The 20,886-nt window shown below is 42.2% G+C and overlaps 2 protein-coding genes across 4 annotated transcripts in view; one reads left to right on the forward strand and one right to left on the reverse strand.

Moving 5' to 3' along the window:
• Positions 1-85: 85 nt before the first annotated feature.
• LOC144026068 (methionine--tRNA ligase, mitochondrial-like) lies at positions 86-3,754 on the forward strand. 2 transcript variants are annotated; one of them, XM_077532576.1, is made up of 4 exons: positions 90-212; positions 477-646; positions 723-1,057; positions 1,116-3,754. In XM_077532576.1, exons 2-4 carry the CDS (start codon positions 598-600, stop codon positions 2,301-2,303), a joined length of 1,572 nt encoding a protein of 523 aa, XP_077388702.1. In that variant the 5' UTR covers positions 90-212; positions 477-597; the 3' UTR covers positions 2,304-3,754. The 2 variants fall into 2 exon arrangements, with proteins under 2 accessions (XP_077388700.1, XP_077388702.1); XM_077532574.1 differs by having other exon boundaries at positions 86-646.
• The window catches only part of med12 (mediator complex subunit 12), a 24,958-nt gene continuing 7,491 nt past the window's right edge, over positions 3,420-20,886 (reverse strand). The window contains exons 11-41 of one of the 2 annotated variants that reach the window (XM_077532571.1): positions 20,734-20,865; positions 20,516-20,642; positions 19,103-19,392; positions 17,818-17,991; positions 17,447-17,591; positions 16,256-16,374; positions 15,909-16,052; positions 15,669-15,832; positions 14,334-14,465; positions 13,886-14,258; positions 13,693-13,813; positions 12,933-13,043; positions 12,207-12,320; positions 11,990-12,126; positions 11,535-11,714; positions 10,990-11,061; positions 10,737-10,900; positions 10,360-10,521; positions 10,085-10,286; positions 9,868-9,977; positions 9,662-9,797; positions 8,839-8,988; positions 8,371-8,736; positions 8,117-8,255; positions 7,019-7,233; positions 6,547-6,621; positions 5,621-5,850; positions 5,258-5,543; positions 4,023-4,223; positions 3,786-3,867; positions 3,420-3,705 (exon numbers count right to left, since the gene is read on the reverse strand). In XM_077532571.1, coding sequence (XP_077388697.1) covers positions 3,668-3,705; positions 3,786-3,867; positions 4,023-4,223; positions 5,258-5,543; positions 5,621-5,850; positions 6,547-6,621; positions 7,019-7,233; positions 8,117-8,255; positions 8,371-8,736; positions 8,839-8,988; positions 9,662-9,797; positions 9,868-9,977; positions 10,085-10,286; positions 10,360-10,521; positions 10,737-10,900; positions 10,990-11,061; positions 11,535-11,714; positions 11,990-12,126; positions 12,207-12,320; positions 12,933-13,043; positions 13,693-13,813; positions 13,886-14,258; positions 14,334-14,465; positions 15,669-15,832; positions 15,909-16,052; positions 16,256-16,374; positions 17,447-17,591; positions 17,818-17,991; positions 19,103-19,392; positions 20,516-20,642; positions 20,734-20,865 — 5,091 coding nt within the window. In that variant the 3' untranslated portion in view covers positions 3,420-3,667. Of the gene's footprint in view, positions 3,706-3,785; positions 3,868-4,007; positions 4,224-5,257; positions 5,544-5,620; positions 5,851-6,546; positions 6,622-6,976; positions 7,234-8,116; positions 8,256-8,370; positions 8,737-8,838; positions 8,989-9,661; positions 9,798-9,867; positions 9,978-10,084; positions 10,287-10,359; positions 10,522-10,736; positions 10,901-10,989; positions 11,062-11,534; positions 11,715-11,989; positions 12,127-12,206; positions 12,321-12,932; positions 13,044-13,692; positions 13,814-13,885; positions 14,259-14,333; positions 14,466-15,668; positions 15,833-15,908; positions 16,053-16,255; positions 16,375-17,446; positions 17,592-17,817; positions 17,992-19,102; positions 19,393-20,515; positions 20,643-20,733; positions 20,866-20,886 lie in introns of both variants that reach the window. The other variant, XM_077532570.1, reaches the window with a different exon arrangement.

Raw genomic sequence — 20,886 nt, forward strand, 5'->3', positions numbered from 1 at the left:
TCACGACTAAGAAAAAGGTACATTTCCGAATCCTACATGGTCCCTGAACGCACCACAGCGCAATTTGATTGGCTCGTGAGAGGTCATTATCATCGATTTGATTGGAAGATGTTGCCTTGCAATGCGGAAGAAGTCCCAACCTTGAGGACCGTCATGATAAGTCTCACATGCTGCGAACTTGATCATTTATAGTTTGTTGGAACGGGCTTCTTGTAAGCACTTCAATATTCGATGACTTAAATCGCGTTTAATTATGATATTCTGGGAATCATGTCGCTTGTCGCGGACGTTTAAAAGTTAAGTAGGCTATGTTGACTTTAGCTAAACGAGCCATTAGCATTTAGCAAAACATTACTTCCACCGCACGACTGCCATCGAAAAATGAGGACGCCTTTACGCTTCATCACCAGAAGCTGCAAAACTGTTGGCAGCTGGCAACAAGGCGCCTTTTTAACCCCATTTCCAACTCAATGTAGGATTAGACGCACAAGCAGCGACGTGTGCAAAGAGGAAAAAAGCTACGTAACGACCCCCATCTTTTATGTCAATGCCTCTCCTCATCTGGGCCACCTGTATTCAGCACTTTTAGCCGACTGCATGCACAGATACAAACTTTTACGGGGATTCAACTCGAGATTTGCAACAGGTAATTCAATTAATTACCCTTGTTCCTGCTACTCAACTGCAGAGAGTAAAGGCCGGTGTGCATCTTTCCATTTCAGGCACAGATGAGCACGGTTTAAAAATCCAACAAGCGGCCGATGCAGCAGGAGAAGACCCCCTGACTTTCTGCACGGGCGTATCCCAGAGCTTCCGGCGGCTCTTCAGCAGCTGCAGCGTGTCCTTCACGGACTACATCAGGACCACTGAAGAGAGGCATCGGCGGGCCGTGGAGCACTTCTGGTGCACGCTGCGTGACAAGGGGCTCATCTACAAGGGAAGCTACGAGGGCTGGTACTCTACGCCGGACGAGAGTTTCCTCACGTCGACGCAGGTGGCGGACACCGTTGACACGACGGGCCAGGCTGTCAAGGTGTCGCTGGAGAGTGGTCACAAGGTGAGCGCCTAGTTTGGTTTCATGACACACGTTGCTATTTTTGACATCTGTTTGTCAGGTGGAGTGGCTGAAAGAAGAGAACTACATGTTCCGTTTGTCAGCATTTCGGACTCCACTGCTCGACTGGCTCCAGAAATCCCCCGACGCCATCCAGCCCGAGCGCTTCCGCCAAGATGTTCTCCAGTGGCTGCAGGACGACCTTCCGGACCTCTCCGTGTCCCGCCAGAGAAGTCGCCTCCAGTGGGGGATTCCCGTGCCGGGGGATCCCGATCACACCGTCTACGTGTGGTTGGACGCTCTGGTCAACTACCTCACGGTGGTTGGTTACCCTGACGACCACAATCAGTGGTGGAATGTGACCCGCCATATTGTAGGCAAAGACATCCTGAAATTCCACGCCATCTACTGGCCGGCTTTCCTCCTCGGGGCGGGCCTCCCGCCGCCGCGGCGCATACACGCGCACTCGCACTGGACAGTCAGCGGGACCAAAATGTCGAAAAGTTTGGGCAACGTGGTGGACCCCTTTGCGTGCTCGCGGGCGTTCACCGCCGACGGTTTGCGCTACTTCCTGCTGCGTCGAGGCGTGCCCGATTCCGACTGCGACTACACCGATCACAAAGTCGCCAAGCTGCTCAACGCGGAGCTGGCCGACTCCTTGGGCGGCCTCCTCAACCGCTGCGCCGCTCCCGCTCTCAACCCAACGCAGACCTACCCGCCGTTCTGCCCGCCGTCCTTCCCCAGCGAGTGGGACGGTAGGGCGGTGCCGGAAGACTACCGCATGCTGGATGCGGTGCAAAGCCTCCCGACGTCGGTGGAGCGTCACTACGAAAGCCTGCACGTACACAAAGCCCTGGAGGACATCGCATCCTGCGTTCGACAAACCAACGGCTTCGTTCAGCGCCACGCGCCTTGGAAGTTGAACGGGAAGGACAGCGGGGACCGACGCTGGCTGGACGCCATCGTCCACGTCTCCCTGGAATGTCTGAGGATTTACGGGACGCTGCTGCAGCCCGTCGTGCCGCAAGTAGCCGACAAGCTGCTTTCCAGGCTCGGCGTTGGAGCCGATGAGAGGAAATGGACCGACCTGGACTTTCTGCCGAGCTACCGTGGCAAAGACTGCCCCTTCCGAGGAAGAACGCTCGGACCCGATACAGGAGTGCTTTTTAATCGTCTGGAGAGTCCCAGTGGAGATAAACAAAAGCCAAAGAAAATTAAAAAGCAGATTATCTCAAGGCAAACCAACTAAACCACACATGAACAAGCACTACAGAGGTTCTGAGAAAACAAAAAACTCACTCAGGAAGAAACTTCAAACCGAACAGAACCTCAGATGAAATACATTATGGCTGTCAATGAACAAAAACGCCGTACATATCTCATAAAATGGTCTCCAAGAAGACAGACTGGGCAGTTGTACTACAAAATCATGAGGAAGTACGAAAGAGGATTAGGGCCATTGAGGAAAAAAAACTAAGTTTGGCAGGATTCTCACTGTAATTCTTATTTTAAAGTGAGAATCTGACTAAAGTGAGAATTATGAGAATAAAGTCAGAATTTGGACTATTAGTACTACTATTAATTCTCACTTTAAAATCAGAATTCTCACTTTAAACTCAGAATTCTGAGTGTCATAATTCTTAGATTAAAGTCAGAAATCTTGACAATTGGTGCTACTATTATTCTCACTTTAAAGTCAGAATTCTGACTGATTTTGACATTAACATGAGACTTAAACTCAGAATTCTGAGATGAAAGTCAGAATTTTGACGTTACAGTGAGAATTGAAAATTAAGTAAGAATTGTCACTTTAAACTCAGAATTCTGAGATTAAAGTCAGAATTGCTCACTGTAAAGTCAGAATTGCTCACTGTAAAGTCAGAATTCTCACTTTAAAATAAAGTGAGAATCCTGCCAAACTCTTTTTTTTTTTTTTCCTCTTTTCGCTGGTCCTAATTCTCTTCCGTTAGGAAGACTGCTGACTTGACTGTTGTCCAGAATTTGTATATAAGCATAATAATGGGAAATATTGTGAATGACAGCATGTTTTTTGCGTACAAAAAAATGTGTGTTGTGTGGAGAAAATCACAACTGTCCACGCGCTCGCTCAAAGGTTTGACTGTGTCATGTTCGAACGCTTACTGTAATTGTGGTTGAAATCCTATTTTCAGAAAATGTGTACTTAATGTTGCGACCATTAAGCATGTACAAATGTCTGGAAAAAAATAATTTACAAACATTTTTTGGGCTATTTTGAGACAAGAAATCCTTTTTTTTTGGTCTTGATTTTTATCATAATTTTCATTTCACATTTTTTTTAAACTTAAATACATAATACAGGTAGCAAACAAGACATTACAAGACAAAAACTTGACATGATTTAATGAGAAATACACAAAACTGAAAAAAAATTGTACAAAGTGAAATAAAATACAGGAAAAAATGAATTATTGTTAACCTTTCAGATTTTTTTTTTTTTTACATACTTTTCCCATTTCTATCTTGGCCTCCATATTCCTACGGTGACAAAAGCCTTGTGAAGACATTTTCCCCACCATCAGCCTCAGACCTGCCACCAGTTTTGTGCCTCTTCACATACACGCGTTTTCATGGTCAGTAATATGAATTGGTGCTCTGTCCTGGTTGTGTATCTGTTTAAAAACAAACAAAAAAACAGTTGTTTATAAAGAAGTGTGACAAGTAGAAGAGACAATCGGGCAATGGGACTTACTTGAGAGTTGCTGTTGTAGTTGTCTGACTAGAGCGGCCGTCTGCTGCTGTTGCTGCGTCTGCTGCATGCCCTGACGCGGGAACTAAAAGGTGAGTACACATATATGGATAATACCGTTAAGTGTAAAAGCAGCAGTTACGGCTGGAAATTTAAATTTCGTTGAATGTGTTTCTCTGATAAAGAGACATAAAAACATACGCCGGTCACTGTGTCGAGTCTTACTGTGCTGGGTCGTACCATGGGTTGCTGTGGAGGCAGCGGCTGCATGCCCAGGCCCTGGTTCTGTTGCCCTGGTGGAGGAACGCCAGACACTTGTTGCTGCTGCGGCTGCTGTTGTTGCTGCTGTTGCTGAGGAACTTGCTGCTGAGGAGGGACCTGCTGGGACTGGACTTGCTGCTGCTGCTGTTGTTGTTGTTGAGCTTGTTGGGCCTGCTGCTGCTGTTTGGACACATTTGCACATACCAGTAACTGTATATATAGTTTTTAATTAAATTTATTAAAGCACTTTTTGCACACACAAGTAGACCCCGAGAAAAAGTCTGACAAATAGTTCATTCCAGGCCGATCAGACAAGTTGCTTTGCATAACAGTCATAGAGATCATATAAAATACTTGATGTCGTTTTTGTTGTGTCAATTTTTTTTTTTTTGCATTAGTTAATTTGAACTGAAGATTCTGTAATCTAGGCATTCTATTCAAACCTTAATTTCATGTTGTGAGTTAAGCGCATATTCTACAGAAAACGTCAACATTTTGGAAATTATGTTCATTGAGATATTGAATAAAATCTTTAAATTTCTCAAAGTGGGTGTACTCGTGCTGAGCAATGTATGATGTCAGCATGTCATTTTTAATCTTAATTGTATGACTTCAATAGTTAACTCACAAGTAAATATGAGTGAGTATACATATACACACACGAGGGCTGCACAATATTGGAAAAACATGCGATATGCGATATACTTGCCGAACGTAGCGATATCGATATTATTGCGATATTTAACATGTACCTAAAGAAATTACATTTTTATTATCTAATGAAAGAAAAACATTTTTCATGCGACAAAATAAGCAACCTTAATGTAATCTTAGTTAATTAAGTGTAATTATGTCTTGATAATTTTCAAATATTGGATGGCGATGCACATTTTAGTTAACATCTGACTGGTGAAATTCATATAAAAAGCATAAAATTCTGTATAAAACTGATTGCATGCCTTTGCGATATGCATGTTGCAAGGGCCAATATCGCGATATCGATATTTATTTGATATATTGTGCAGCCCTAACACACACACACACACACACACACACACACACATATATATATAAAATCATAAAATCCTACTTGTCACATGATTTAAAACATTTTACTGCCAATGAAAGTGTTATTTTTACATTCAATGTCTATTCAGACTTTTGAAATATCCACAGGAACCCCGTGTTGAAATGACAAAGGTTCTTTTACGTACTCTGAGTGCTTGCTGTCTGAGGTACTGCTGCTGCTGTTGCTGTTGTTGTTGTTGTGCTGCTGCCTGTTGCTGTTGTTGCTGTTGTTGTTGCTGTTGCTGCTGTTGTTGTTGTTGTTGCTGCTGCTGCTGCTGCTGCTGCTGTTGCTGCTGCTGCTGTTGTTGTTGTTGCTGCTGCTGCTGTTCTGTCAGCATCTGATTGGGCCTCATGCCCGGCGGGCCGCCCTGGCCTCCCATGTGACCGAGACCGTGCATGATGGGATTCTGCTGGATGGGCTGGTGGGCAAACCTGAGGTCGGACGGCACACGGTTGACGACGTCGCATGCGTATTCGCCACACGAGGGGAAGCGGCGCGACAAACTGACCTCTGTGCGTTCTGCATGTTGTGCGCGTATCCCGGCGCCTGCTGGTGAACGTAGCCACTGGGCCTCTGCTGCATTTGCCTCAGAGGATCCACCAGGGCTGGGTTGGCTCCCGGGTGGGCGCCTTGGAAGTTCTGGTTCCCATAAGAGGAGGGAACTATGGCGCCACCTTGGGACGGGTGCGGCTGCATCCCCATGTGCGAGCCGTATGACGTGTAGCCCTGAGATAAATTCTGGACAATCAACACGAGATGGTGAATGAGCCGGAAAATGACAGTTTTATACAGTTTTAGTATATTTTTGCACACATTTGCCTGGGACATTTATTTACTCAACTGCTGAAAGTAGGAGGCCTTTATTTTTACAAATATATTTTTGCATTCATATCAAATATTACTGATAGAAATTAAGTAATCCCTCACCATTACTCTAAAGGGCAATGATGGGCAACTGGTGCCCTACTCTATATCACACCATATTTTATTTCTACAGAGTATGCTGGTAAAGATTCAATATAGATTTTTTTTTTTAAATGAAAAATGTGGGTAAAATGTGTGTCTGTGTGTGTGTGATTCACGGAAAAAAAATTTTTTTTTTTTAAATATTGAAAAAAAATGTTGACTAGAGTTTTAAGTTGTAATGTCAGCATTCACCACCAGATGGCAGCCATGGCACTTATATCAGATCATGAAAATTACCGGTGCTGCCGTTTTGGTTAGTAACTGAGTTCAAATGTGAATGGTATCATTTATGAATGGAAAAAAAAATCCATTAACTTGAGGGTGGTTTCCATTTGTGGACGTATTTTATTTTTATTTTTTTTAGCAGGACAGCAACCATGTTTGGAAGTACTGTGTATGAAATTTATTAGCACGTTACAGTAGCTGGCCAACACAAATAGAAGATAAGACACGGGAAATCAAACCTACTTGAGATGTCTGCATTGAAGTGTATGGTTGATTTGGTGCCATTTGTCTGATCTGTTGCCCCATCATGCTGTGATTCTGAAACGACAAACCCCAAGTGTACAATAAAAATAAGAAGCTTGGAGAAAGACTTCAAACTTGAGAGGTCTTTAAACACCAGGGTGATTTTATTTTAAATCACAATTTAACTCATTCACTGCCATTGACGGAAAAAGACGTCAATGTCAAATTTTTTGCTGGACTGGCAGTGAATGTGTTAGCCGCTTAATACTGCATATCAACCAATTCAGCACAGTTGCATTTCCATTCAGTCACCCCCCAATACCCAAGTGTGTAAAGACCATTTACATGCTCTTGAGAGCCAACCCAAGCATCCAAGCGACTTTTCTACTTCTACTTGATCTTACAAACTGGAGCATTGAATGAACTCTACCTGTTGGGGAGCAGTTTGACCTGTCAGTGGAGCCTGACTCACCAGTCTGACCTGCAGCTGGTGTCGCAGCATCTGGTTCTGCTGCATGTTAGGCTGATGCTTGTACATCATTTGGTAGGGCTTGTCCAGACCCATCATGCCCGGCATGTTGCCCTGCATGGTGGGCATCATGCCCGGGTAGCTGGGCCGCGTGGTCATCATCTTGTTCAGTGGGGGGTTGCGGGTAGGCCTGTAAGGGGGATCTAAACCGGGTCCTCCTGCGGGAGGAGAACCCACTTAAGAGTGTGAAATGAGAGGATCAAGGAGACATATTATGACGTTTTTTTTCCCCAAATAAAGTTCCCCCATAATAGGGGTGGGATTATCTCAAGGTATGACAATCCCGCGATTATATTAGTCAGGTAATAAATCCACGATAAAACTACTCAAGACATAAACTGATATTTTTTCAATGAGAAAATAGTTTCTTTTTGTACCATCACTGAAACACAATATTAAAACCGGTGTCTTCTTCACAGTGAGTACTTTAGTGCATTTTTTTTTTTAAAAACCAAATACAAATGTCTTCTTAACAGAGAGCACTTTCTGTGAACAAATTTGTCTTAAACACTATTGTCATGTAACATGTCAGTCAGTCACAGTCAATTGTTTCATTTTATAAACTGTGACAATTTTTTGTGTAACATTACAGAAGTAAATAAATAAAATGACTTAAATATTACCATAAATCCAATTAAATCAATATTAATATTCCGCAGAAATTGTGTACTTCAAAAAGTCAAAACATAAAATGTTTTAAAATGTTAAAATTTAAGTTATAAGACACATTTTTCATAGAAACACAGACAAACAAATAAAAGTAAGCTCATTAGTCTTCTTCGCCTGCAGACTTCCGTACATTTCCCCGCCACTCTTATGAGGTGCACCCCCTAGTGGCCCGCCAAGTAATTGCTCAATAAGTAATGAACAACGGAGCCGTTCTAGTGGCTGTATATTAACTACAAATATCGCGATACTTGTGTAGGTGTATAGATAATCTATCGGGACACAAACTATCACGACTTATCGCGATATCGATGCATCATCCCACTCCTACCCCATAATATGTCTCCTTTTGAGTTGCTGGTATTAAGTACTGACCAGGAGGTAGTGGCTGGTTCTGTGTGTACATGCCCATGCTCTGCTGGCCGCCATACGGCAACCTGCTGTAAGGATTCTGCATGAGCTCTGGTGGCATGTTCGTCCCGTAGCTCACACCAGGCGTTCGGTTGACGTAATCCTTTTGAAAAGTGATAGTGAACCAAGACAGTTTCAATTAAATACCTGCTATAATAATTTTCTAAAATTCCATTGAGAAAAAAAAAAGAAAAAAAAAAAAGAAGAGCATTCCAAACCTCCGTCTTAGTCGAGGGAGTCTTCTTTTTCTTGTTGGACTTCTTCTTGTTGGAATCCGAGGGGACGGTGGGCACGTTCTTCTCCGGCTTCACCGCCTCCATCATCTTCTTCTCGGGCTCCTGCGAGATGGGCGTCAGCGGCTCCTCTTCTTCGGGCGGCAGCGGGAGCGGCTCCAGGTAGTAGCTGCGCGGTTTGGGCTTCAAGTGCGTGTGGTAGAGCAGGAAGCGCTGCTGCTCCTCGAATTTGGTCACCTTGCGGTCCATGCGCACCGTACCGAACCAGCCCCATGAGAGAGGGGCCGATTGTTTGAGACCCTCGAAGACGTCCCAAGGGGAGATCTTCTGCTTGGTCGACACTTGAAGCCCCTGATGGAAAATGTGCTTTTAGTTAACATTAGTGCAGTCAACAGAAGAAATAGTTTGTTAAAATTCTAGTAACGTACACTAAGTCAACCGACTGCCGCGTACCTCTTTCTCAAAACCGGCGATCTTGTTCCCCTTGGTGTCGATCAGTGAGCCCTGAGGTTCACACGTGATGACGTCACGCGTTTGCTTGGGTAGTGGCAGCAGCTGGCGAACCTTCTCCAAGCTCTCCGACTGCCGATCTCCAAGCTCTTTCTGTGGACGTTAATATAAATACGGTATAAATATGCTAATCTTGTGTGGTGAAGATGCCTTTAAACACTAAAGTTGGAACAAGAAAAAGGACTGAAACTGAGATTTTACTATATTTTTAGACATGTACCCTGGAAGTTGTTCTTTTTTAAGTTTTTTTTTCTTTTTTTACAATAATAGTACCGTAATTTAAAATTTTCATGCCAAATGCTATGCAAATAGGCATGTACAGTTAAGCCATTTTAAAGAATCCCGTTGACTTGTAGTGTGATGTACAACATTGTAATCAACTACAGCTGAAGATATAGTTAATATACATAAATTGGGGGAGTATGGATATTTTTGGCTATGTTGTCAAAAATGTAAAAGTAGGGAAAAATAGAGTTTTTTTTTTTTTTTTTTTTTTTACTTCTTCTATTCCCTTTTGAACATGTAAACCATGCTTAATGATGACCATGTATATAAAAAAATACTTTTGTTTTACATATTTTTATTTTAAGTATTTCTGTTGCTGGTTTATATGTTTAAAAAAAAAAAAAAGATGTTAAAATGTGCTATTATTGATTTAAATTACTTATTTGGAGCGTTTCTGTCAGAATAAATTACAGATATTTTATGTCACAACCAAAATATAACCATAGTTCCAACTGGAGTGAGTAAGAGGTGTTTTACTTACCCTGAGCTTCTTGACTAGATTCATGTAGGCCCTCTTATTCTCCTCCATGCTGCCCTGAGAGATACTGGACATGTCGGCGGCCAGCGTGCCGTTAATCAGCACGCTCAGCATGTCCAGCACGGTTGTGAAGAGCTCGCTGTTGAGAGGAAAAAAAAGTTAGGTATCCCCAATTTTTTTGGTGGTGGTGATAAAGTGCCGTGGCTCACTTGTTGGACTGCATGTCCACCGTTCCGCTGCTGATGATGTCGAGTAGGAGGACGGCCCACTCGGTGGTCTGCTGGGTGCTGCGCTGCACCGTGTCGAACATGCCGCCCACCTTTTTAGTGCAGGAAAACGTACAGTTAACGTTCATCATTGACAAAATGGCAGCAGCAACTGCAAGCAAGATAGTTTTTTTCTTTTTTTTTTTGTGCGTGTCCTTACGAGATTAAGTCGCAGTTTCAGGGCCTCGTGCATCATTTGCTTGGCCTTGCAGTCGTCCTGATACTGGTCCTCCCGCCAGTTGGTGACGATCTGTTGAACTTGGCTGTAGAGGGAGGTGAGAAGACCCTCCCGCTGTTCGTCCTGACCCTTCAGGCAGGTCAACACCAAAGACAGGAATGGCTGCTGGCTCAGCAGTGACATACTGAGAGAAGGAGGGGAGGAAAATGTCAAGGATCATTCAAGCATCCAATAATGAAAAAATAATGGTCTGTTACCTTTTCTGCTTCTGGCGATCCCTCTCCTTCCGCGACGACGAACCAAGGTGTTGTCCTTTCTCCAGCTCCTCCCCGGCTGCCTTCAGAACATGACCCTGAACTGAGGTGGGCAGCTTGGCTATCAACGGAGCCACCAGCCACACACCTGACCGCTCCGACGAACTGTAACAGACGTCACAAAATAACATGAAACTCAACCAAAATGTTACATGTAAACCAAAGTAGACGTCATTAAAGTTGGCGATGAATCGATTTTATCAACTGACATTTTTTTTTTTTTTTTTTTTTAAATAAGGCACAGCTACTTTTGTAAATAAATAAATAAATCTTAAATATGATTAATTTTTTTTTTTAGGCCAAATTGCCCAAATGTTGACCTTAAAATAGGTTTCATCTTGCTGGTGGTGCTGCTGCTGTTTGACGCAGAGCCGCTTTGGAGCGCTGCGCCGTTCCCTGAGGGGTTATTGGAGTTCATCTCAGCTGACTTTTGAAACACCTCGATTGTGGCCTTGGCTATGTTCTCCAAGAGAGAATAGAGCTCCTGCAAGAAGGGAAATTACAAGACATGTAAAATGATGGCCAAGAGTGTTAATAGTTTGTAACCGTCCATATCCAATGAAGTAAACTTGCATTGTTTGTGCTCTGCTTGATCATCAGCTGAAGTTCCAGAGATGACTGCCTCATTGTCCATTGGTCCATATTCTACAAAGAGAGAGTTTTTTTTTTTTCCATTTTCATTTTTATACTGATAAAATCATTTGTTCCCAAAAACGTATAAATACGTTCTATTTTAAATGTATTAAGTGTCCCAAAGACATATTTATACATATTTTTTATGCTAGAGCATACAGAAGGCTTTGATGCAGCCTCTCAACTGCAGAGAACTGTTGAAAAAAATGGTAGTAATTACAAAACCGACCAGCAGGTGGCAGCAGAGTATAAGAGCTCAACCAGGGCCATGATGAAAACAAGCTGTCTCCCCACAATTCTAAGCAGATGTGTGAATAATGATGATGGGGTTGCTACAGTGAAAATGGCTGGGGTGAATGAGTTAAGAGTAAGAGCAAAGGTGCACGCAACAAGTTTCTAAAAGGCTGCATGTCCAGCCAACCTATTTTTGTAATAAAACACCATTAAGTCATCTAACGGCATAAGCAAAAAAAAAGAATGTGAACCTGTAGGATGCGTTTGATGCGTTGCCTCTGAGGGTTGTCACCATCGTCACTGTCCAGCTGGCGATGAGGGTAGCAAATGAGCTGCAGCAGCCTCTGGGCCTGAATGTTGACCAGCACCGGGTCCTGAAGGGCACTGCTGTCCTCAGACAGAGACTTGAGACAGCGCTCCCCCACCCACTCCTGCAGAGAGGAAGACGAGACGTCAGCACAGAAGAACAATGACAGGGCAGTTTCCTAATTATGTCACAATTTCTGGTAACTTAAGTTGACATGGTGGCCACAACTCGCTTTAAAGCAGTAAGATTTCCTTAATTTGGCTAAGTAATTAGAGTGAAAAATGAATGAATAAAAAGAACACAGATTCTTACAAATAGCAACCCTGTAAGACATAACTCGTTGTCAGTCATGTATTTTATAGATCCTGTATTATTCCCAGACTTTTGTCAGATGTTTACCTGCTGGCAGATGGTCTTCAGGACATACTTTGCATATACATCCAAGCTCGCTGTTTCTATGGAGACGTTGCGGCCCTCTGCCAGGTCATCAAGGCCAGCCGAGTGAGACAGTCCGGAGCCCCTCAGCTCAGCATCACCTGCAACAACATGGAGACTGATGTCAAACGCACACTCGTGACAGCCTATCTGGTAATCCACCACTTGAATATTTTCTTACCTAACATGAAGACAGCTTTGAGGACGGCAAAAACCGCTCCCACGACTATGCTGTTCTGTGACGCCGCCAGTAGATGGCGGTCACATGACGACCGGATACCGACGGAAGACTTATCTGCAAATTATAACAACATTGCTGAGTTGGCTCTTTTAGTAACTAACTATCTAATAGGGATGTAACGATATCCAAACATCACGATACGATATTATCACGATATTGTGGGGAGGTTGGCGACATAAAAAAAGTCACAATATTTTAAAAACACGAGCTTATACTAAAAAAAAAAAAAAAAAAAAAAAAAAAAAACACACCCACAATGTGCTTTTGTACATTACAGCAATGCATGCAGGTATAATCAACCTACAATCTCTAATAACGCTTAATATTGAGGCACTTATTTGCTAATGCAAACACACAGAGTTCCACCACATAGTAACTCAGTTCAAAAGCATATTACGTGCCCCTTCAACTGACCATTACCGCAGATTTTAAACATATAAGGGCCAAAACATCATTGTGAAAATTAAACTGCACTAAAAAACTAGCCACCAGAAGGTGCTAGAACTACACAAAAGGAAATTAATCCGACTTTTATTAACAGATGTGCTGCTTTTAATATTGTGACATGATGACGACAATATGTTAATGTTAATATCGCGACGTCACGATATTGCCGTGATTGTTACATCCCTACTAGCCAATATGCTCAGAATCTTTTTTCATTACCTGACTTAATGCCATCTTGGGGAACGGGGTTGCGCTGCGGCGTCTTGAAAAGGTGCAACAAAATCCTGCAGGTGAGTCTTGCACCTGGCTCGGAGTCTTGCTCGCTGCAGGCTAAAAAGAAGGGGAGGCCACATGTGATGATTTGAGGTCATTCAAAACACAGCACAATGAACTAGTCTACTCCCAAAGTCTATTGAAATTTAAATGTCCCTCATAGATGAATTTTTCATCAGGAGCTGGCGGAAAATGGGAACGACAACAAAGAGGGAACCATTTGGCATGTGCAGCAATGCAAAAGCAGCGAAAAGCATAACATGGCTGAATGGACTATTGTAACAGAGCCATTGTTTTCATATTGTATAAAAAAATTGTGAAAGAATGACGAGGTGTCTGTGGGGGCACTCTGGCAAGCGCACAAAGCTTCACGGCCACATCAAACAAGTGGAGTTTACTCTCATCTCGAACGTCTCACATAGTTTGATGTTGCTTTCCACCAGGGTGCACTCTACCCTTGTACACCTTTATAAAACACCTACGAGCTGAGAATAGATTCTTTATATAGATGTTTGGCAATGTGGCGCATCAGAGACCCAACAAACCTGTATGATCTTACAAAACAAAAGCTACGTTTAAATGATGGGTTGACTGCTCTTCAATTCACTGATTTGGATATTTTACTGATGTAGAAGTGCACCTTGATGTCTGTCTGATTGTTGCAGTTCCAAATCAGTGATGTCAAAATGCAAAGTGCGATCCTTACCTGCATTGAGCAGGGATGGAATGGCCACACAGCGGACCAGGTCCTCCAGGAGAAGACACTGTCTTGCAATGAGAATGGCCACAAAGGTCGCCAGCGAATCGTGAAAGGACAAATCGCTAACCTGAGGGACATGGCGGCAACATTATTTATTTTGGAGGCTCGGAGTTGAAAGTGAGAACCAGCACAAACGTACGTCGACGTTACACAGCAGGTCGTTGAAGCCGCAGTTGCCGTTGTTGGAGGAGCAGCAGAGCGCCTTGAGGATGCCGAGCCACTCGGCACTCAGGGAGCGACAATACGCCGTCAGCTCGGCACACAGGATCCCGATATCGTTCACCCTCTCAGGGTCCCGGTGGTCCACACACACGTCCATGAGCACGTTGCACACGAAGCTGTAGCGATTGGCTGGGCTGTCGTTGAGGATCTTGCCCACCATGGAGTGGTTGAAATTGTGCGCTGAGGGGTTGGCGATGGCCTCCACCATGAACACGGGGTCCCACAGCATGTTGGAGTCCGAGGGGTCGATGTTGCAATAGATGGAGTTCTTCACTTTGGAGCAGAACTCGCTAAATGAGAGACACATAATTATTTGTTTTACACACTTATTTGTCCTTAATATGCATTTGAACTTTATTCAGTACCTGAAGATCTCGCCAAACTTGTTCTTGAGGTGACTGCAGGAGGTGTAGAGGTCATACAAATAGGCCAAAATGCAGCGCTCAGCAGAACAACAGTCTGCTGGGTTCACACCTGACTTCACTACAATGCGTAACCTAGGGCACATTTTCACACAAAGCAATATCAATTTAACAGGCTACACATTCATATTTTAGTACTAGTTATCCACAATCAGTCATTGTGTCAGATATTGCTCAGGCATCAAAATAAATAAGTAAATAAATAATCAAACAAACAAACCTGGCATAGGTAAATACATTGTCACCCTTTTCAGTAACAAGTAGGTATGTCTTCAATAATAAAATCGCAAGAATCCTTTTTTTTTTTTTAAATGTACCTGTGAGAACACAAATCTGTTATTCTGCTCTTTGAATTGTAACAGGTGGGCAAACACGTTAATTGTACATTTTGCTATCTAGTGGAAAAACATTTGTTCTGCCTATCTCACAAACAGATATTTTTTTGTAGTAACTAAATATAGCTAATAAATATTAACTCTTTGACCAACAAAAACATTTAATAACAATTAGTAAAATCATGATATATGCTGCCACAAACGTTAAATAACATTAACTATGTTTTTTTTTTTTTGTAATTAATGGGAAGTGCAACTTCTAAGTGTAGTGCTGCCTGGTCAATGGGTTGTGGAATCAAAACCACCCACTAACTATGACCAGCAGATGGCAACATTGTATCTCTTTTCAATAGGCTGACGGTGTATTGTAGAATTACAATGAAACGTGATGAAATTCGATAAAATCTGATGAAATAGAAGGTTTTCAAGGATGACGTGAATGATCAAAGCCTCTGTCACATTAAACCTAATTCACAGAGAGTCACTAAAAATAAAATATGATCTTTTCACAAAAAGCTTGTTTTCACCTTATCTTTGCAATTTTCGCTCAACGTCGCTCAAACGACCTATTTTCAAATGGTGATTACTAAAGAAAAACATACTTTTTTTCCTAATGAAAGAATGGAATACGATGTTCCATTTGGTACCCACATTGTATATGTAGTGAAAGCACACAATATACTGTTTGCCTTTGAAAGATGAGTTCAAATGCTCGAAATTGGCTGGCAGTTTTTTCTTTTTTTTTTTTTTTTGATAACGTGTGGCAGTAAAAGAGTTAATTTTTTGACAAGTGAAAATGGATACCCTTCTGTGACACATGCAATCTTTCATAACACTAGGAATCCCTGCAATCGGCTCTCAACTTTTACAAAACACATTCACGTTCATTGCAATGCACGTGGAGAACTCGCTGATGACGATCAAAGGTTGTGGATCGACGTACCCGTCAAAAACCTGCGCCGTCTGCTCGGGGTTGAGAATGAGGCAGGAGTGGTACCTCCTCAGCACAGCGACGATGCACAGACACAGGCTGGTGGTGTAGCTGCCCACCAGGCTGGACGACTTGAGCAGCAACTCGGCTTCCACCAAGCTCAGCTCATTCAGAAGCTACAAAAACAAACGGTTCATTGACATTGACAAAGTCACGAGAGCGAACACTTTAATATTTAACGAGTGCCGTTACCTGAATAGCGAAGTCGATGAGGCCACTAATGTTGAGGGAGTACTCCATGAGGTCAAAGATGAACTGAATGTGCTGCACGAGAGGCAAGTGATAGGACATCCCTAAGGCAAAGCTGGTGATCTGTTCCAGCACATTTCGGGACACCTGCACACACAAACAAAAAAAACAGTGGTCATGACTGGTGATCACCAACCTTGCAATTCAGGTAATTAGATTTTCAAGCTGCATTCAAACACGCCCATTGCAAATGAGTCACCTAAGAAGATCCTTTTGTTTCACTTGTAGGAATTGCGCTGAAATGTCACACTATAGAGAATTTATAAATAAATTAGCGGAAGCGAGCTAACCTGTGAGGTGACCTGGTGCTGGTCAAAGTGGGAGAGGTGCTGGAACTTGGAGAAAATATCTTCTGCGGTGGGGAAGGCCTCTGGCTTACTCCTCTTTCGCTTTTGTCCCTCCTCGCCCCCTGTACAAGATAAAAGGGAGTGAAACAATCGACGCCCAACAGGCTGAAATTCAGGTAAGGCCAATAATAACTTCCAAAACGTGAATTGCAATTTCACAGAACATTTTCACAAAAGTCAAGGTAAGAATGTATTGTTCCGAATATTGGAACATCATTTATGTCTTTACAGAAGAAATTACGATTTTTCTTGAGAGAAAATAAGACTATTTTGTGGTTAAATCATAATGATCAATATTACATTTAATAATAATAATAATAATAATAATAATAATAATAATTTAATTATATTACAGATACATTGTGAAGTCTACCCTTTAGGTAAAATTATAATTTTGTTTTAATAAAATGATAAAAGATCTTGCTAACAACAAGGTAAAATAAAAAGGTTTATGAGTTAGTAAAAATACATTTAAAGCAAACAAAATACCATATGTTTACTACAAATAGGACTGCAATTTCTGCACTACTAAACTCTCACCCGCCCTAATCTGTAAGCAGGTCTACAGTCTTCGCAATGGGACATTTTTTCCCACAGTGAAAACTTAAAGCACTTTTCCCCACAGACTCAGTCTGTTTTTATTTACTCACTGTTTATTCAACATTATTTTTTTTTAAACCATGCTTATTTTATCTTCTAGTGTGTTGAATAATAATCATCAATTGTACGCAGACTACATTTTGATTTTATTCTGGTACCAACCAAAAGACAAAGGTTGATTTGATGTTGCATATAATAAGCCAAATAAAACATGCCACAAAATCCTCACATATCCATTGCAAAACAAAACATATTACTGTATATGTGCTTTGTCATAAATGTGATATAATAACCATTTTGAAAAGGTACATTTGAGGCTCTACAGGGTTAAGACGCCTTGAAGCAAAGACAGATATAGCATACTAATTGGATGTAATGAAAAGCCTTGTGATGCAACTGCATTCACAGATAATGAGGAAGAGTTTAACTGGAGGCATTAGCACTCAGACTAAAGACCAAAGAGGCTTTTGCCACCCACAGTGTCAAATAAAAGGAAGAACAAATGATGCATTGCTTAACTAGAGGAAAAAATACCTGTTTCTGCAGTGCTTTTGCGGTTGAGCACCTTCAAGATATCTTTGGTTATCTTCTTGATGGTGTGCCGGGCCTCGTCCCGCAGTTTGCCCACGCCGTAGAGGACCACCAGCCGCTGGTTGCACTCGTGGCTGGCGTTCTCCTCCTGAAGTCAGTCAAATTAAATCATATTTATTTCCCAATGAGGATAGGGCACAAAGACACACAGACTAAATAAATCTAATTCCATAGAGATAAGAAAATCATTTATCTCAACAGAAATGGAAGTTTAACTGGAAAGCTGCCGCAGTGGGTTTTCATCAAATGATGGCAATGATCTCGAAAAACATGCAATGATAACTTTAAACCCACCGGACTCAAAATGTTCTCACCTGAGGAATGGGGAAGTGCGTGGCATACTGAATGTGTCGGGGCTGCTCGTATAGTTGGGGGAAGGCGGGGTCCATGCTCTTGTCCTTGCAAGTGTTTTTGCCGTCCTGCTCAGGTGCCGATTTTTCTGGGGAGGGGCTGCCTTTGGAATCGCAGTGCATCGGAGGAGAGAACATCTGCAAGGGGGATTGTCGTGAAATACGTGACGACAACAAAAACATCCTTTGATTAGGGAAATAAAATTAGATTTTTTTTTTATCCACTCCTCCCCCCAAAAATTAAAAGTGATTTTCCCTGCAAAGAAAAACATATTCAGTTGTTGTTTTTTTCTTCCTTTTGGGAGTTCCTTTATTTCATCTGATACAAAACTAGCTTAAGCCTTATTTGTCCAGCAACTTCCACAGGAAAAACAAAATCTTTTAAGAAGAACGAGACATCCTTTGATAGGACTGGGTCTTAAAATAAAACATTTAAAAATGATTTTCCTCTTTGCATATAGGAGAAGAAAAAAAAATATTCACACCAAGTTTTGCTCTCTTTTCTTCCTTTTGGGAGTTGCTTTATTTCATCTGATACCAAACTAGCTTTTTAAGTCTTATTTTTGCAGCATCTTACACAATACCAGCAACTTCCACATTTAAAAAAAAAACAACAACAACTCTCTCCTTAGTGATCATGTAAAAATGAGTGTTTCCCCTCCTCTCACAAAGTGTCCCTTTTAATAAAAATGTATGTAAATGAGATAAATTAACTAAATTAACTAACTGAACTCTGCGATTGGCTGGCAACCAGTTCAGGGTGTACCATCCCTACTACCCGAAGCCGGCTGGGATAGGCTCCAGCACCCCTGTCACCCTTGTGAGGAATAAGCGGTTAAGAAAATGGATGGATAGATTAACTAACTGAACTATTTAATATCATAAAAAGAGCCGTCAAACTTATGGCTCAGCTGGTTCTGTAGTTGCAATGTGGATAAAATCATTACTTTTGCCATCTATAAATTGGCACCATATCACTGGTAGTCAGCTGAGAGACTTGTCACCTTTAATGTCACCAGAAATAGTTACGAGAGAGATCTGGAAACTTCTTAATTGCAGTACTAATTTTGCGAAAATTGACTGTGCTTTTGTAAACAAGCTCCACTGCTTGCCGCCATGTTGTTAGTGCAACAGTGCATAAAAAATGCAATTAAAAAAAAGAAAACAAGAAAAAACAAAAAAAAGTTCTTCCAAACTCAAATTCCTTTCTCAGCTTTGTCCCTTCGAATTATATTCATAATCGGCATACCTCGTCAAAATTGGCACTGGAGTTGTGGTCGATTTCCATCGACTCCGACAGGCCGGTGTCCTCCATCTTGATGCTGCTGCCGGCGTCCTGCTCCTTGCGATCCGACTCGTCCGACGCCTCGTCGCAGGGAGAGCGTGGGCGTGGCAGGTGGCCGTCGGAGGACAGGTCGCCGCGGGAGATGAGCGTGCACATGTAGATGTTGTGAGAGAAGACGTCGTGGCGGATGAGCTCGCAGAAGAGCAGCACTAGGTTGGAGAACTCCACTCGCTCGTTCTCGTTGCCGGGCTCCGCTAAAGAGAGGACAAGAATTGAATTGAATAATTTAATATGAGCCTGTCCCCCATGTCAAATCCTCTCTAATAGACCGATATGCATTTTTTGAGGCCAATGCCAATACCGATTTTTGGCAGGAAAAAAAATACTGATTACCGATTAATCTGTCAATGATTTAAAAAAAAAAAAAAATTATATATATAAAATCATCATAAAATGAATCCCCTCCCCAATTACTTGTCAATGGGTGCCACTTACGCACTAACTTTCGCTATTAAGATTCTCTGCTTTGAATGACAAGTCCATATACAAAAAAAATCATGAAGTATACAAGGTTATTGTATAGATGTGTTTCAATAATAAAACCATTCTTATTTACAAGTGCATTAAAAGCATTAACCTTTCCTTTATATATATTTTTTATCTTGTGTTATTTTCACAAGTCTTGGGTCTTACTGGGCTTACCTGGGACCTCGGGGATTGTATTTTGTGCCATGTCATGTGGAAATGTGTGTTAAGACAAAAAAAAATGGATGTTTGCCTCCTTGAATTTTGAGAACAGAAAGTCCTAGAGTCCTCAAAGTATCAACTTTATAATATATTGTACTTTGAAAGGACAATGACAAAAAAAGTGTGGTGCCGTACAGCCATGGCGTACACACTTAAAGTGCGTACAGAAGAAAGTTGCGATTGAATTCTATGAAAATAACTCATTTTTCACACATTGTGAACAATTTGTGCCTTTGCGTAGTGCTATTTCATCTGTGGATGTTCGTTATTTGAAGGAAAAACACTCCCAAAGTCTGGTGCTAACTTCCTGTGCGCATTTGCTAACAAACTGTTAGCACTAGGCTAGCGATGTTTTAAAAACGAAGCATGTTTTGTATTTAAATATACAGTGGATGTAATTCTTAACGTTGTGTATTTAGTTTTACGGTTAACTCCAACTGTTGTGTCATTAAACAGCAGAAAGGATGCTTAGGAACAACAGAATAACCAGAATAACATACGCTACGCACTTGCTAGTTGCTAATGCTACGCAAGCAAAATGGTGCATTCAGGGTACTTTCACAGCGTTGGAAAGGGTAGGGCGTCGCCCTACACGGACTTTGGGTAATATAATAAGAGGCGGAGACTCACTGAGTGTAGGGGCCTGAGTATCCAGGAACTGGAGCAGAACATCCTGAAAGACCGGAAGCGTTGCGGCAGAAAGGGAACCCGACGACACCGAGCCCTTCTCATCCACCACCTCAGACTCGCCGCATCGCTGACTCACACACGCAGAAATAAGACTTTTGAGTGCTAGTTACACAACTGCCGTGCATACTGATATAAACCCGGATTATCCATTCTCTCACCTCTGCTTCTATTTCGGCCTGTCGTTTCTCCAGCAGCTTGGCCACCACCATGGCTCGGTGTCTACCTGATCGCTTGCAGCAAACGGCCCATTCGCAAAGCAGGGTCACCACCGCATCGTCGTCCGGCGACATCTGCACGGAAGCACACTTTGT

Source organism: Festucalex cinctus, chromosome 9 (genome assembly GCF_051991245.1).
Source record: "Festucalex cinctus isolate MCC-2025b chromosome 9, RoL_Fcin_1.0, whole genome shotgun sequence".
In the NCBI taxonomy this organism is placed as follows: Eukaryota; Metazoa; Chordata; class Actinopteri; order Syngnathiformes; family Syngnathidae; genus Festucalex; species Festucalex cinctus.

Excerpts from the sequence above, each read along its gene's own strand:
- LOC144026068 (XM_077532574.1), top strand. The coding sequence starts at position 382 with ATGAGGACGCCTTTACGCTTCATCACCAGAAGCTGCAAAACTGTTGGC. Across the intron at positions 647-722 it reads CAACTCGAGATTTGCAACAG|GCACAGATGAGCACGGTTTA; the intron begins GTAATTCAATTA and ends TTTCCATTTCAG. Across the intron at positions 1,058-1,115 it reads CGCTGGAGAGTGGTCACAAG|GTGGAGTGGCTGAAAGAAGA; the intron begins GTGAGCGCCTAG and ends TCTGTTTGTCAG.